The sequence below is a fragment of the Rhinolophus ferrumequinum genome, unplaced genomic scaffold, assembly GCF_004115265.2.
Source record: "Rhinolophus ferrumequinum isolate MPI-CBG mRhiFer1 unplaced genomic scaffold, mRhiFer1_v1.p scaffold_84_arrow_ctg1, whole genome shotgun sequence".
In the NCBI taxonomy this organism is placed as follows: Eukaryota; Metazoa; Chordata; class Mammalia; order Chiroptera; family Rhinolophidae; genus Rhinolophus; species Rhinolophus ferrumequinum.
Genome location: NW_022680440.1, coordinates 622043 through 636291, shown reverse-complemented (window position 1 = coordinate 636291; position 14249 = coordinate 622043). Strand labels below are relative to the sequence as shown.

General features: G+C 45.0%; 1 protein-coding gene across 1 annotated transcript in view; it reads right to left on the bottom strand.

Annotated features, from left to right (window-relative positions):
* MYO7B (myosin VIIB) overlaps nt 1-14249 on the bottom strand; it is a 111289-nt gene that overhangs the window by 87332 nt on the left and 9708 nt on the right. The window contains exon 2 of the mRNA XM_033102344.1: nt 6114-6155. Within this exon, the coding sequence (XP_032958235.1) occupies nt 6114-6131 (18 nt within the window). The 5' untranslated portion in view covers nt 6132-6155. The remainder of the gene's footprint in view (nt 1-6113; nt 6156-14249) is intronic.

Below are 14249 nucleotides of genomic sequence, written 5' to 3'. Positions count from 1 at the left end.
CCAGAACTGCTGTCCCAGAGGAACTGCTCGCTCGTCTAATGCCTCAAGACTCAGAATGTTAAAACAGGGCAAAATAACCTTTGGACTGGGACTAAAGCAAACTTGTGTCCTCAAAAACTGTTTGCATTTTTAACAAGAAAGCAGATATTATGACTACTTGGACTAATGACTGAAAATTAAAATCATTGTTTAGAATTAGCGTCACTGTGTTAGCTTATCTGCACCAATAGCAATTCCTTCCTTCTATTGATGGAGTTGTTCCCCTTCCCTTCTCATAAATATCCCTTGTCTTTGTCTCCTAATTGGAACATTATTTGGGTTTCTGCCTGAATCAGTGCTTCACGAATAGCTATTCTTACTGATCTCAAATAAATGCTTGCAGCCTTTCACTTTGACCTCTTATTGTTAGGTTGACAATAGGAAGGAGAAAAATAAGCAAAATGACTTTGAAATTTAAAAAGATTAGAAAGAAAACAATAGATATGGAAGACAGGCAAAAATAGAAATAAATAATTGGACTGCCTAAAGAAGAAAACAAGACCAAAAAAAAGAAAGATTATTTAAAGATGTAATTTATGACAACTTTCCGGAGATTAAAGAAGACTTGAATCTACGGATTGAAAACACACCAGGTGCCAGAAAATAATGACAAGGAAAAATCAACTCTAGGACATATACTAGTAAAAGTTATTGGATTTCAAAAATAAAGAAATATTTTTTGGGGGGAGACAGACAAAAAGATCGGTTCACTTATGAGGATAAAATTCAGGACAAATTCAAATCCTATATAAAAGCCAAACAACTGCTACAAAGATCTCAGGAAAAGAGCAATCCACCCATTAGAATGGCCAAAGCAAAGAAAACAGGTGCTGGCGAGGATGGGGAGAAAAGCAAGCGCTCGTGCACTGTAGGTGGGAATGTAAATCAGTGCAGCTGCTATGGAAAACAGGATGGTAGGGGGTCCTCAAAAAATTAAAAATACAACTACCATATGACCCAGCATTCCCACTTTTGGGTATTTATCGGAAAGAATTCAAAGATGAGTCTTGAAGGGATATCTGCACCCCATGTTCGTGGCAACATTATTCACAACAGCCAAAAAGTGAGAGCACCCCAAATGTCCACTGACAGATGGGCAGATGAACACCTTGTAGTATATGCACATAATGGCATGTCATGCAGCCTTAAAAAGGAAGGAAATCCTGTCACATTCTACACTGTGGCTGGATCTCAAGGACCTTGAGCTAAGCAAAATAAGCCAGTCACAAAAGGACAAATACTGTTTGATTCCACTCAGTGAAGCATCTAAAGTAGTCAACATCATAGACGCAGAAAGTAGATAAGGCTGGAGGAGGAGAGAGGGACAGTCGTGCTCAGTGTTGTAAAGGTTCAGTTTTGCAAGATGAAGTTCTTAGACCTGTGGCACACCAACGAGAATATAATTAACACTGCTGAACTACTAATACGTGCTTTTAAATGGTGAAGATGGTAAATTTGATATTATGTGTTTTTCACCACAATAATAAATAAATACAATAATTTTTTACCCAAATTGTCATTCCAGAATAACGGTAACATTTTTGAAGATGCAGTATTATTCCCATAAGCCTTCTGGAAAAAAAAAGTAGGGGGCAAACTTCAATCAACAGTATAAAAGATGAAAAATCAATCCCCACCAACACACATGGTCAGGAACTTTCCAAATACTTGGAAGAGCCTAAAAGTTTTCAGAGAGAAAAAAAAATAAGACTGGTATACAAAAGCTCAAGAATGAGAATGGTATCGGATTTCTCAATAGCAATGCTGGAAACCAGAAACAATGTGGAGTAAATGTCTTCAAATTTCTCGGGTAAAATTATATCCAGAATGGAATCTTATGCCCAACTGACCTCAAATGTGAAGGAAGGTGGTTTTTAGACATGCAAGTTGTTATATTTACCTCCCACTAGGAGCCCTTTCCTCAGGAAGGGATTACAGGATGTGCTAGATCAAAACAAGAGAAAGAAAGACCTTGGGTCAGTGCAAAGGAGAGGAAAACGGAATGTCAGGATGGCTATGAAGGCGAGTCCAAGACGACGCAGAAATGGAAGATAGCAGTCTAGATATCACAGGTCAGCAACTCTGGGAGACATTTCTTTCCTGAGGATGAAATTGAACTCCCAATGAATGAGAACATTTTGAAAGGAGATGGACATACCTGGGAGAAAGTTGGGGGTGAAAATCATGATAAATATATAGAAAACTAAGCAGATGGGGGAGTAAGGACAATTACAAAGTCTACCAAAGGAAAACACAAGCACTTAGAGTACAATTGCATGACTCAACTGAGGGTAACATTTACTTAGATAAAATAAGTAAACTGCATACAGATCTGATTAAAACTAGGATTTAACAATTTCAGGATGTGGAGAGAAGTATAGTGTCTGCATAAGGGCAGGGTGTGAGAGTTAGGGGTGGTGAGCTAAGGCCTTTCTCACATAGTGAAGTCCATAATAGACGATGCCTGAAGCTAAACACTCAACTAGCACTGTGGCACGTTTTTTAGAGACAAAGTGAAAGATCAGAGAATCAACTAGAAGGGTTGACTGTGGTTACCTCTGGGGAAGAAGAAGTGATTCTTTAAACTGGGTGCCTATACAACTTTATAAAAATAAAAGCTAAATTGAAAAAGAACCAGCAAGGAGCAACTGCTACAGGATGCAGAAGGTCAGTATGAACAACGGACTCTGCTCAGGGAACTGTTAGGTTGGTGCCAAAGTCATTGCGGTTTTTGCAGTTGTTCTTAACCATTTAAACTGCAATTACTTTTCCACCAACCTAATAATTAAATTCCATCAGAACCTGAGACCTGGGGAAAGTTTCCTTACAACAGGATGAAATTCCAGTGTGAATCTTTGCACTGTACAGCTGAAACAGCTGGCAGATCACCAAAGTGAGAAGATTAAAAATCAAAGACACGATGGAATCTCACAGCAAAATTGGTATGAAGCAGAGCTGAAAAAGAGAGACCACTTCCAGTCCAGACTGAGTGATGAGGCGTCGGTCCACCACGAGCTGGAAGAATAAATAAAAGAGTTGGAACGTGAGTTTTGTTCATTCTATTTGGCTAAAGCTCTGTTAGGAAATAATGAGACGCCAACCAGCAAAAAATAGAGCATCTTCATGAACTCTATCGGCAGAAAAAGATGACTGTGCAGAAGCAGCTGAATCAAGAAAAGAATGATCGAGAAGAGAAAAAGCAGAACAATCAGCTGAAAAGGAAGTAAAAGTCTATATTGAGATTCAAGAAGCAGGCTGAGTTACAGAATCAGAGGGCTCCATGGTGCCTTCATTGCTGTCTGTGACAAGGAATACCTGACACCAGCTCTGCCTGTGCTGCAGAACGAGCTCGTGCAAGAGAGAAGGTGGTAGTCTTCCAGCAGGAGACAGAAACTGCTACAAGGAAGCCCAAAGACCCGAAGCCATGAACAATCCACTCCTGGAGACTTAACCATCAGACGCCTTCATACTGCTGTCTCCCGAGATGGGCGAGCTCTTTTGGCCCTGTGCCCAAGCCTATGTGCCCATCCACCCTGTCTTCTTCTTCCTTTGGTAGAAGAGATGGGCCTAGAGATGGCTCTGTGCCTGCAGATGGGTCATGGAGGAGCCTCCAGCAGGAGGCCTGTGGTCTAAGCCCCGGCACAGGGCCATCAGGAGACCCACAGAAGCCTGGTCCTGCCACAGGGATGATAGCATGGTTACCACTGCCACAGGCCCAGTTTTTTCCCAGGAATGCTTCCCAACCAGTTCCTGGTCGTTGGACCACTTCCCTATCTGGTAAGGCGTGGATTAACTGAGGACAAGGGATGAGTGATTCACCATCAGGCTTAACGAATATTTATGGCTTCATGAATTGGGGACTGTGCCAATTGGATAGAGAGGCACTTTGAATTTCAAAATATTTTTATCCAGTCCTGCCCATTGAAGGGTCCCTAGTCTGTCTGTGCAACATTCAGAGTTCTCATTTGGAAGGAAAACGGGGTTCATTAAAGTGACCAAAACCAGGCAGCCCCACGTATTTGACAGATGCTCATAGTAAAGTCCAGAGAAAGGAGAGGCCTGGCTAAGGTCACACAGCGAGTGAATGGCAGGGCTTTCCCATACTTCTGAAGTGTGAAAATCAAATTTCTCCAATTCAAATCCTATTTTAATTATATTAGAAAAGTTCACAGGGCTGAGGTAGGGAAGTCCACTACTAATTGCTTTTTAAAAAACAAAGACTTTTTCCATGATGTAGTTATTCAACATGCTTTTCTTAATAATAGACATTAGAGTAAAACATAAAGCCTGCTACGTACTGAATTGTGAAGCCTTAACCTGCAATGTGAACATATTTGGACAATGAGACTTGAAGGAGGTAATTCAAGTTAAATGCGGTCACAAAGGTGGGCCCTGATCCAGTAGTCCTGGTGTCCTTATAAGAAGAGTGCTCTCTCTCTGGGAGCGCACAGAGGAAGGCCGTGGGAGGACACAGTAAGAAGGCAGCCTTCTGCCAGCCAGGAAGAGAGCCCTCACCAGGAACCAGGCTCGCTGATCTCGGAGTTTTAGCTTCTAGAACTATGAGAAATGAATTTCTGTTGTTTAAGTAACCCAGTCTGTGGTATTTTGTTACCGCGGCCTGAGCGGACTGATAGAAAGCCCCTTTGAAGTCAGACAGACCTGGGTGCTAATCCCTACTCTATATTCCATGAGCTATGGTATATGGTCTTGGGCAAGTCACTTTAACCTCTCTGAGCTCCAGCTTCCTCACCTATTGAAAGGAACAACTTCACAGGGCTGTTGTAAAGATGACATGTAACATGGGTAAGTAGCCCCAGTAGTGCCCTGCGCAGAGTAGTCATAGAGAGAAGATGTGCCAGTAATAAGTTCAGCGTGGTTCTGCCCTCCATTCAACAATCATTTGGGCCCTCTGAAGGATTCTCTGATAAATAAGACCATCACCCTCCTCTCAGGGAACTTGCAATCTTAGAAGATAGAGCAGGACACAATTGCGGTTGAGAGTGATACGTCCCCAAGAGTCTCTCTCTAAACTGCTGGAAGTAAGTCCTGTTCCCAGCGGGACCCTTGGCGCTAACACACTCCACTGGTGTGTTCCTGTCTGATTTGACCTTGGCTTTACCTCATCCCTCCGCATGCCCCAGAGTGCTACCCAGCTCTGATGTCTGTGGTTTAGTTACCAAAGCCCTAGCAACCTCAGTCTGTAGACCACACATGTTCTCTCTCCAGCCTGAAAACCTCATCCCTCTTTTGTAACTGAAAGAAACTACCCTGGCCGCCTGTTCTGTGAGTCAGGAACTCCCTGCACATCCAGTCACAGGAGCCCTGAGGCACATGCTTGGGGTTGCTGCCCCCTCTCAGCAGTGTGGTTCCAGGAGACAATGGCCGCTTTGTGGCTTTGCATTCAGGAGTAGAATATTTGGGGCATTATCTTATCAAAAAGGATGCTGCAGCACTCTGGCTTTCCTGGGTTTGGGCTAAAATTCTGGAGCGCAGGGAAGGACACCTGAGCTGATTTGGGGGCTCTCCTCTGGGCTCCCCAGTCCCTGAGCTTCTCAGTCATGCAGGCACACAGCACCCAGAGTGCCTGGAGGCCTGTCCTCCCACCCTTCCCCCAGGGCAGGGCCATGTTTCAGTGTTTGTCTGTAAATGCAAGGCTCATTTGCTCCCTTCCCACCTGGAGCTGTCTGCTGGCTGCTGGGACCAGCCGGCAGGCAACAGAGTTGGCTGAGCTGAAGGAAGATGATGCAGAGCCCCAGTAGCAGTTTTCCCAGTGTTTATTCCTGCCCTCTCTGGGCGAGCTCCCTGCAACTGCTGCAATGAGACAGCAAATGAGAAATGCCTTTGTCAAGACATTTTAAGTCTACATACAAGTGAGGGATTACTGAGCACTTGTGGTCCCTGATAAGGCCCGTTTTCTTTAGACAATGTAATCTGTCTTGTTCCTAACACTTTATTGTTGACCCCTGGTAGGGTCGCACTGCCTGACTTCTTTCTGTGGGAGTGATTTTCCTCGACCTTTCGGCCTTTCGTAACTGCCACAAACCATCCCAAGCTGGAACACATGCAGTTCTTACCAGCCTGAAGATGGACATCCTGAGACAGCAGCTCCTGGCAGCCTGTGTGAGACAGAAAGCAGAATGTCAGTTCCCAGGCCCTGACTCGGAGCCCCTGGGGAGCGAGTGTGTTCATCAGTGTACCCCCCAGTGCCTGGCCTGGGGCTGCGCTCCAGAACTGACTCTTGAATAAACAAGTCATTGTTCCATCCAACTATAAGAAGATGCACTCAGTGTGTTTCATCCTGTCGCATCTTCAATGAACATTTATTTTGCTTTTGGCACTGGGCTGAACATAGGGCATGGGGGTGGTTCTGAACATATTTAAAGCACAGTCCCTGTCACCGAGAAGCACACATTTTATATGGTCAGACATCCGTGGAAACCAGTCATCACCCTACACCATGGGGAGCACAGACATGTGACATTCTTTATCTAAACCTCACAGTACCCTGAAACACAGGTGTTCCCCCATTCCATACGTGGGGCTTGACAAGGGAAAGGTGACCCAGCTGATGAACAGCATAGCTGGGAATCCAGCCTGGATCTGCCCTGTCACACCTGCCCACTGTGCCTGGCTGCCCTCCAGCTGGGAACTCTAGAGCAGAGGCTGGAGGCAGGGCCCTAATCTGAAGGAGGCCCTGCTGCCACTGTCCCACCTAGGGTTCTGGCCCCTTGTCCTCCGTGCACTGAGCGTGTGAGGCAGCCGGCTGTTTTGCTCACCAGCTCCCTGCATCTAACACAGACCTGCCTCCAGGACGGGCCCAGTGGGTATCTGCTCAATGAAATGCTGAATGAAGTCCCTGGGAGGATTCACATTGAAGACAGCTCCACAGGTGAGTAAGGACTCACAGTGGGAGGAGGGAAGGGTGTTCTCTAAGGACAGGGCAGCTTCCGCAAGGCAGGAGGGAAAGTGACTGTGTGGTGACCGATGTGACCGGAGGGGCAGCGTGTGCAGTAAGCAGACCGAGGGGAGGTAAGGAGAGAGGGGGGTAGGTGGCAGCTCAATGTGACAGTCTTTTCGCTATTCTGTTCTGCTTGATGAGGAATTTTATTATTTCAATTTTTATTTAAGGCACAAGTATTTATACATTTAATGACAATATGAAACTCACAGCATTTGTTGAGCACCTACAAGGTAAAAGGCAATAATTAGACTATAGATTCCTTTTTAGGGTCTGAGGTTACATTTCCCTCCCTAACCCCAAAGAAGCATGGTATCTCTTCCCTGGGTCCTGTCCACACTTCTGTCTCCTGAGGACAGATGGGAAGAAGGAGCTTGGGGCACAGAGTCTGACAATCTAGGAAGGGTGTTCTGGGGGTTCTGCAGCCCGGCCTCCCCAGGAGGCTCAGGGCCTGGGCCTCTGCCTACAGGGCTGACCCCAGGTGAGAGTGTGTCCCCAGGAGCCTGGGGAGGGACTGGGTACAGTGAGAGAGCTAGCTCTGCCACCTACCCGCTGCAGGAGCTGAAGAAGGGCCTGCGTGTGACTTAACACACTCCTTCTTGAAATGGGAATGCTGGGGTTCTGCAGGCAGCTGTGGGGTCAGTGACGCCCAGGAGCACTCCCAAAATGTTGTGTCCCCCAGGAAGCTCTGCTGAGGTCCCTGAGGGATTGTCATGCCCAGGCAGGAGGCTGCTGACAGGGTCCCGCAGAGTCCCTCTCCTCTGTCCTAGGGAAGGGGCCCAGGTGACTGCCTACAGCCACCGGGACACCTGCAGCCAACATGGAACCTGCCAGGCGAGGCTTTGCAGTCTGCTAGTCCTCATTTTAAAGGTGGGAAGCAGACGAACCACGGATTAACAGCTGCCCCAGGGAGGACTTCCAGGGTGGCAGCACTGCTCCGAGAAGAAATCCTGCTGTTCCCTTTCACAGGGGAGACAGTGGAGAGTGGGAAATGTTGAGACTTTGCAAACATTATCCAACTGGTTAGCGAAGAAAGGGATGCTTCTGCCCAACTACGAGTATGAAATCCATGCTGTTTGCCCTACTTTCCTGTTTGGGAAAAGTTTGAGAGCCGGTGCCAAAAGGCAAAGAAGCCTTAATGGAATCCCGACTCCCAGGCAGTTCTTTCCAAGGGGATACTGGTTGGTCTTCCCACGGCACACATGTAACCCAGAGAGGTGGCAAGTAAGACAGGCACAGAGGCCGTTGCTCTGCCTCTAGCACCCCACTGTCACTCTTGTTCCTCATTTCTACACATCAGGTGGAAATCTGGGGCCTACCCATGGTTCCTGGCTCTGTCATCCTCTGTCACCCATGGCATCTGACTTTCACGTACATACACCATGTCATTGCTCTCCAGACACCAGAATCTGCTTCACAGGTGCCCCCTGCCAGTCCTGTTCCCCTTGGGGCATGACTTGTCCCGTGTCCTGGACTCCCATCACTCTGATCCTCAGGCTCTGGTGACCTCCACGTCCCTGCGACTGGCCCTGGTCTACCCATGTCCCAGACTGCTCCACATCAGAAGCCGTCTCTCCCAGCTGCCACTTTCCAGACAGCCAGCCAGTACCATGTCCTCCCCGCAGAAGCATTTCCTCGTGACCCCTCGGCTCCTCTGTTTCTCCCCAATCTGTCAAGCTGCAGTCTAGTTCCATTTGTATCCCAACCAGCCTAGAAACTGCCTTAAATCTTTTTTAGAATACAGTGGTTTTGTAAATACCCATTAAACCGAATACACAAATAAAGTACAGTAAGCTGCACACACGGGGACCCCTCTGGCCCACCGTCCCTGGTGAACTCCGCTCTCACCTGCAAAGTCCCAGCCAAGGATGGGCCACACCCCCACCCAGACAGGGGCCAGGGCAGTTTCCCAGGCCTGCACCTCTCCTGGGACTTTAGAAATGACCTTTAGGGGACCCTTCTGTGGGCCCTAGGGAGGTCTTTCAGGGAAAACAAACACTATTTCAAAGTTCTCTCTCACAACTCACTCTGCAGAACCTCGACCTGCGCCACTGAAAAAGGAAAAACCACACTCAGCTTCCAGCTTTGCCCACTGCCTGCCTTGTCCATGCCCGTGAGCAGCTACGGGGCTGCCCAGGGGAAGGGACCCGTGACACCCCACACTCAGCCCTCCAGCCCTGCCATCTCCGGCCCTCTCCCTCAGGGCCTTGGCTTTATTAGTCACTGTAGTGGTTAAAATAAGCCCACAAATTCTTTGACACCTCTCCCTTCAAAAGATGGAGACTTGTTCTCCCATCTTGAGTGTGGACTTAGTGATTCACTTCTACCAGATATAATAAGGTGGAAGTGATGAAGCGTAGCTTCTAAGATGAGTGCATAAAAGGCTTTGTGGTTTTCTTTGCTCTCTCTAGGATTGCTCAGCTTGAGGGACCTTGCTGCCATGTCAGGAGGACACTCAAGCAGCCCGGAGCAGGGGCCCACGTGGTGAAGAACTGAGGTCTCCAGCCTATAGCCAGTGACCCTGGAAGCAGATCTTCTGGCCCTGTCAAGGCCTCAGATGACCACAGCTCCAGCCAGCATCCTGACTACAACCTTGTTATGGGCTGAATTCCATCTCCCCAAATTCACATGTTGAAGTCCTAACCCCCAGGACCTCAGAATGGGACTGTATATGGAAATAAAGCCTTTAAAGAGGTGATGAGGTAAATGTCTAATCACTATGTTGTTTTGTACACCCAAAACTAATAATATTTTTTTTAAAAATAGTAACTGAAGCTTAACTGTTACAAGTTTGATATCATATATATGAGATATTTTTAATAAAAAAATATTTAGGAGAAAAAAAAATAAAATAAAACGAGGCTGTTGGGGTGGGCCCTAATCCAACATGACTGTCCTTGTAAGAAGAGGAAGAAATACCAGAGGCGTATGTGCATTCAGGGGTGACCATATGAGGACAAAGCAGCAAGAGGGTGGCTATCTGAAAGCCAGGCAGAGAAGCCTTGGAATGAAAACAACCCTGCCAGCATCTTGGTGTTGGACTTCCAGCTCCAGCACCATGGGAACATAAATTTCTGTTGTTTAAGCTGCGTAGTCTGTGCCATTTTGTTAAAGCAGCCCTAGCAAAGTAATGCAAACCTCATGAGGGTCCCTGGCCCAGAAACACCTAGCTAAGCTGCTCTTAGATTTCTGACCCTCAGAAACTGTGTGAGATAATAAATATTTGTTGTTTCAGCTGCCAAAATTTGGAGTAATTTGTTATGCAGCAGTAGATAACTAATACAATTACCCTTCTCACATCTTTATCCATTCTCGCGCTTCTGGCCTTTCCTCTCTGCATAGAGATAAACTCAGATGTTACGTCTTAAAATGAATTTTCTTGGCCTCATGACACCTTCCAGCTACTGCCGCCCTCTTGCTTTTATTCCACAGCTGAGCTGCTTGAAGGAGTTGCCCCATTATGCTGCCTCCACTGTCTCACCTCCATGCCTTTCCAGCCCTGGGTCACACACATGTGCCCACAAACACTGCACTGACCCCTCTAGGACCAACACTGCCTAAGTCCTATAGCTTCATTCTGTCTTGCTCTCTCAATGCTGAGACTCTCAGCCATGCCCCTTTTCCTAATGGCACCCCCTTGGCTTCTGTAGGACTTTATTTCCCTGCCTTTCCTTGCCTCTGAAAGTACTTTCAGTCTCCTCCTAGGGCCCTTTCCCTCACCTTGACCTCTTGGTGTCTGAGAGAGATGCTGATTGCTTCTTTCTGTCTGGCATGCCTTCCTCTGTTTCCTTTTGGGGAAATTCTTCTCCCCTTCTCTACACCGTGTTTCTGATGGGGGACTGTGAATCACGGTACCCCAGAAAGGGTGTAAGACTCAAGTGAGGGCCAATCACAGGTTTTCCCTGGGATGTTCTAAATTGGAGCTGGGCATTGGTTTTCCTCTTTAATCTTAAAGCTATAAAATGTAATTCCAGAACTGCCAAAACTACGGTCCTAGTTTCTTGAAAATAGGTGGTTTGAGAGAATAAATTTGGTAGGAAGGGAGAGAAGGAGACAAAAAAACAGAAATCCTGTCTCTGCCTTTTTGCACTAAGCCATTTGGATTCTGTCATTGAAACAAAGGAATTCTCCCAGATCTGGTGGCCCTCATTCTATTCTCTTTCAGCCTGTACACTCCCGCTGTGCATTCCCACCCCTTCCAGGACCACTGCCAGAGGCAAAGCACCACTGGGTCCCAAATCAATGTCTCCAACCCTCTTTATTCTGAGCTCGTGACCCACCAATGCCCTATTTCTCTGGATATCTACCAACAGATGTGCTATGGGCATATCAAACTCAACGTAACCACAGCAACTCATCGCCTTATCTCAATAAATGAAATTAACAACTGTTGAAGAAAACACTTGAGTCATCCTATTACCCTCATGTTGAAATGATTGCTAGGATCTGAAAATTTTATCTTTTAAAAATTTGAAGCTTCCAACTATATGTTGTTCACAAGAAGCCAACTTTAGATATAAAGACACAGAGTAAAAGTAGAGAGATAGAGAAAGATGTACCATCTAATACTAATAAAAAGAAAGCAGAATAGCTATACAAATTTTAGACAGAACAGACTTCAGGGCAAGGAAAATTATGAGGAACAAAGAGGGGAATTACATAATAGCTAATTCTCAAAGAAGACATAACAATACTTAATATGCGTGTGCCTAACAACAGAGCATCAAAATACAGGAGGCAAAAACTGGTAGAACTACAGGGAAAAAAAGATTGAACTACTATTATAGTTGGAGACTTTAACACGTTTCTATCAGTTATTGGCAGATCCAGGAGGCAAAAAATCAGTAGGACATAGTTCCTATTGTACAACCAATCAGTTCGATCTAATTGCCATTTATACAACATTTTATTTAACAGCAGCAAAATATACATTCTTCTCAAGTTCACTCTGAACATTCACCAAGATAGACACATCCTGGGCCATAAACATACCTGAACAAATTTAAAGAAATAAAATTCATACAATGCCTGCTCTCAGACCACAATAGTATTAAACTGACAGAAAAATAGCTGAAAAATCCAAAAATATTTGGAGATTAAGAAACATATCCTTAAATAATACAGGAATAAAAAGTCTCAAGAAGAATTTTTAAATATTTTCAACTAAATGAAAATAAGAACCTATTAAAATTTGTGGAATGAAGTGAAAGAAATGCTCAGAGGGAAATTTAGAACATTAAATATATTAGAAAAGAAGAAAGATTCAAAATCAATACTCTAAGCTTCCACCTGAGGACTCTAGAAAAAGAAGTGCAATATAATCTTAAAGCAAGAATAAGAAAATAAATAATAAAAATTAGAACAGAAGTCAAAGGAAAATGAAAAACATACCAATTGAAAAAATCAATTAAACCAAAATTGGGTTCTTTGAAAACATCAACAAAACTTATAAACCTTTAGCCAGGCTAACCAAGAAAAAAAAGAGAAGACTACAAATTTTTAATATCAGAAATGAAAGAGGGACAAGCCATGGATTATTGATTTCATCTTATGGACATTAAAAGTATAATAAAGGGGATTATGTCATAAAAATGGCGGTGTGAGGTGAGCCTCTTGAAATCTCCCCTGGAATTTACAACAAATTGACTACAATTTACAACAAAACAACTATAAATCCATAAAGGACTCCTTGCACTGCAAACAGGCAAGAGTAAAAGGCATGCAATCGAAATCACCTAAAGGTGGGCAAATTGGGAGAGTGTGGGAGGAGATAAGCGGGAAGCATGGGCGCAGACGCAGACTGGAACTTGGAGCTCCGAGCTCCCTGTATTCCAGAGCTACTGCAGTTTTGGGAGAGGGAAGAATCGGACTTCTACCTAGTGCTCTGCTTATGGCCCACAGTCCTGCCTGAGGGGTCAGCATACAGTAATACAGCTGAACCCAATGCTCATGACTGAGACCTCGGAGCAAAGACTGAGGGAAAAAGGGTGAAAACGGCAGTTTTATGCCCTCACTGCTGAGCAGAGAACAGAAGCCTTAGGCACTGAGCCTAGCAGCCCCCATCCCCACCGTCCCAGTGCTAGAAGCAGAAATGTAGCAGTGTCAGATCAAAAGAAGAGAATATTTGCAGTTCTGAGAACTGTGGCCTGCAGCCACGAAGTCGCAGCCCAACTAGTTCCTTCGAAGAAGAGGGAGCCTTGCGTGCAGGAATGGCTGTGGTGGTGGTCACCGCCATTGTTCTGGGCCACCTCTCACAACTCACCCCACTCCTGTCCCCAACAATCTGGGCGGATCCCTGCCGGAGTAAACAGAGCCACTGAAACACACAGGCTCTGATTCTGGTGCACGAAGAGCTTTGGAACTTCAGAAGCTTTCCACATCCCCCCACAGAGGCAGTGCCCTGTGACCCAGGCGAACTGTTCACGGAGGAGAAGCCTGTCTTCCAGGGAATCCCCCCCATTGTGTGAGAAACTGGAATAGTACAGAGAAAACATAACACTACAGCGTGAGAGAGAATAAAAGTCTGTAGTCAGAGAGAAAAATAAAACATTCTAACAACACCTATTGGAAAACAAAAGAAAGACCTCTTTCTATCAACCTATTGCAGAACCCACTCCTGTAGATGCCTACGAAGAAAAATAATAATTCATTAATTGCCATAAATAACCAAGGGAACAAGACAGCTCAGAAAGAACATGAAAAGTCACCAGAAAATGAACTTAAAGATATGGGAATATGTGACTTAAATGACAGAGAACTCAAGATTGCAATTCTTAAAAAACTCAGTGAGATGCAAGAAAACAGACAGGCAGTTTAATGAACTCAGAAACACAATCAAAGAACAAAATGAACATTTCACCAAAGAGATTGAAATTTTTAAAAAGAACCAAATAGAATTTCTGGAGATTAAAAACTCAAAAAAGAAATGAACAATGAAATAGCCAGCTTAGGTAGTAGAGTTGACCAGATGGAGGAAAGAATCAGTGACATCGAAGATAGAAATCTGGAAATGACACAGATGGAAGAAGAGAGAGACTTGAGAGTTAAAAGAAATGAAAGAACTCTACAAGAACTTTCTGACTCCATCAGAAAGAGCAACATAATAGTAATGGGCATACCAGAAGGAGAAGAAAGGGAGAAGAGAACAGAGAGTATATTCAAACAAATAGTTGACAAGAACTTCCCAAACTTGTGGAAAGAACTGAATCCTCAAAACCAAGAAACAAAGAGAACATCTAATTACCTCAATCCC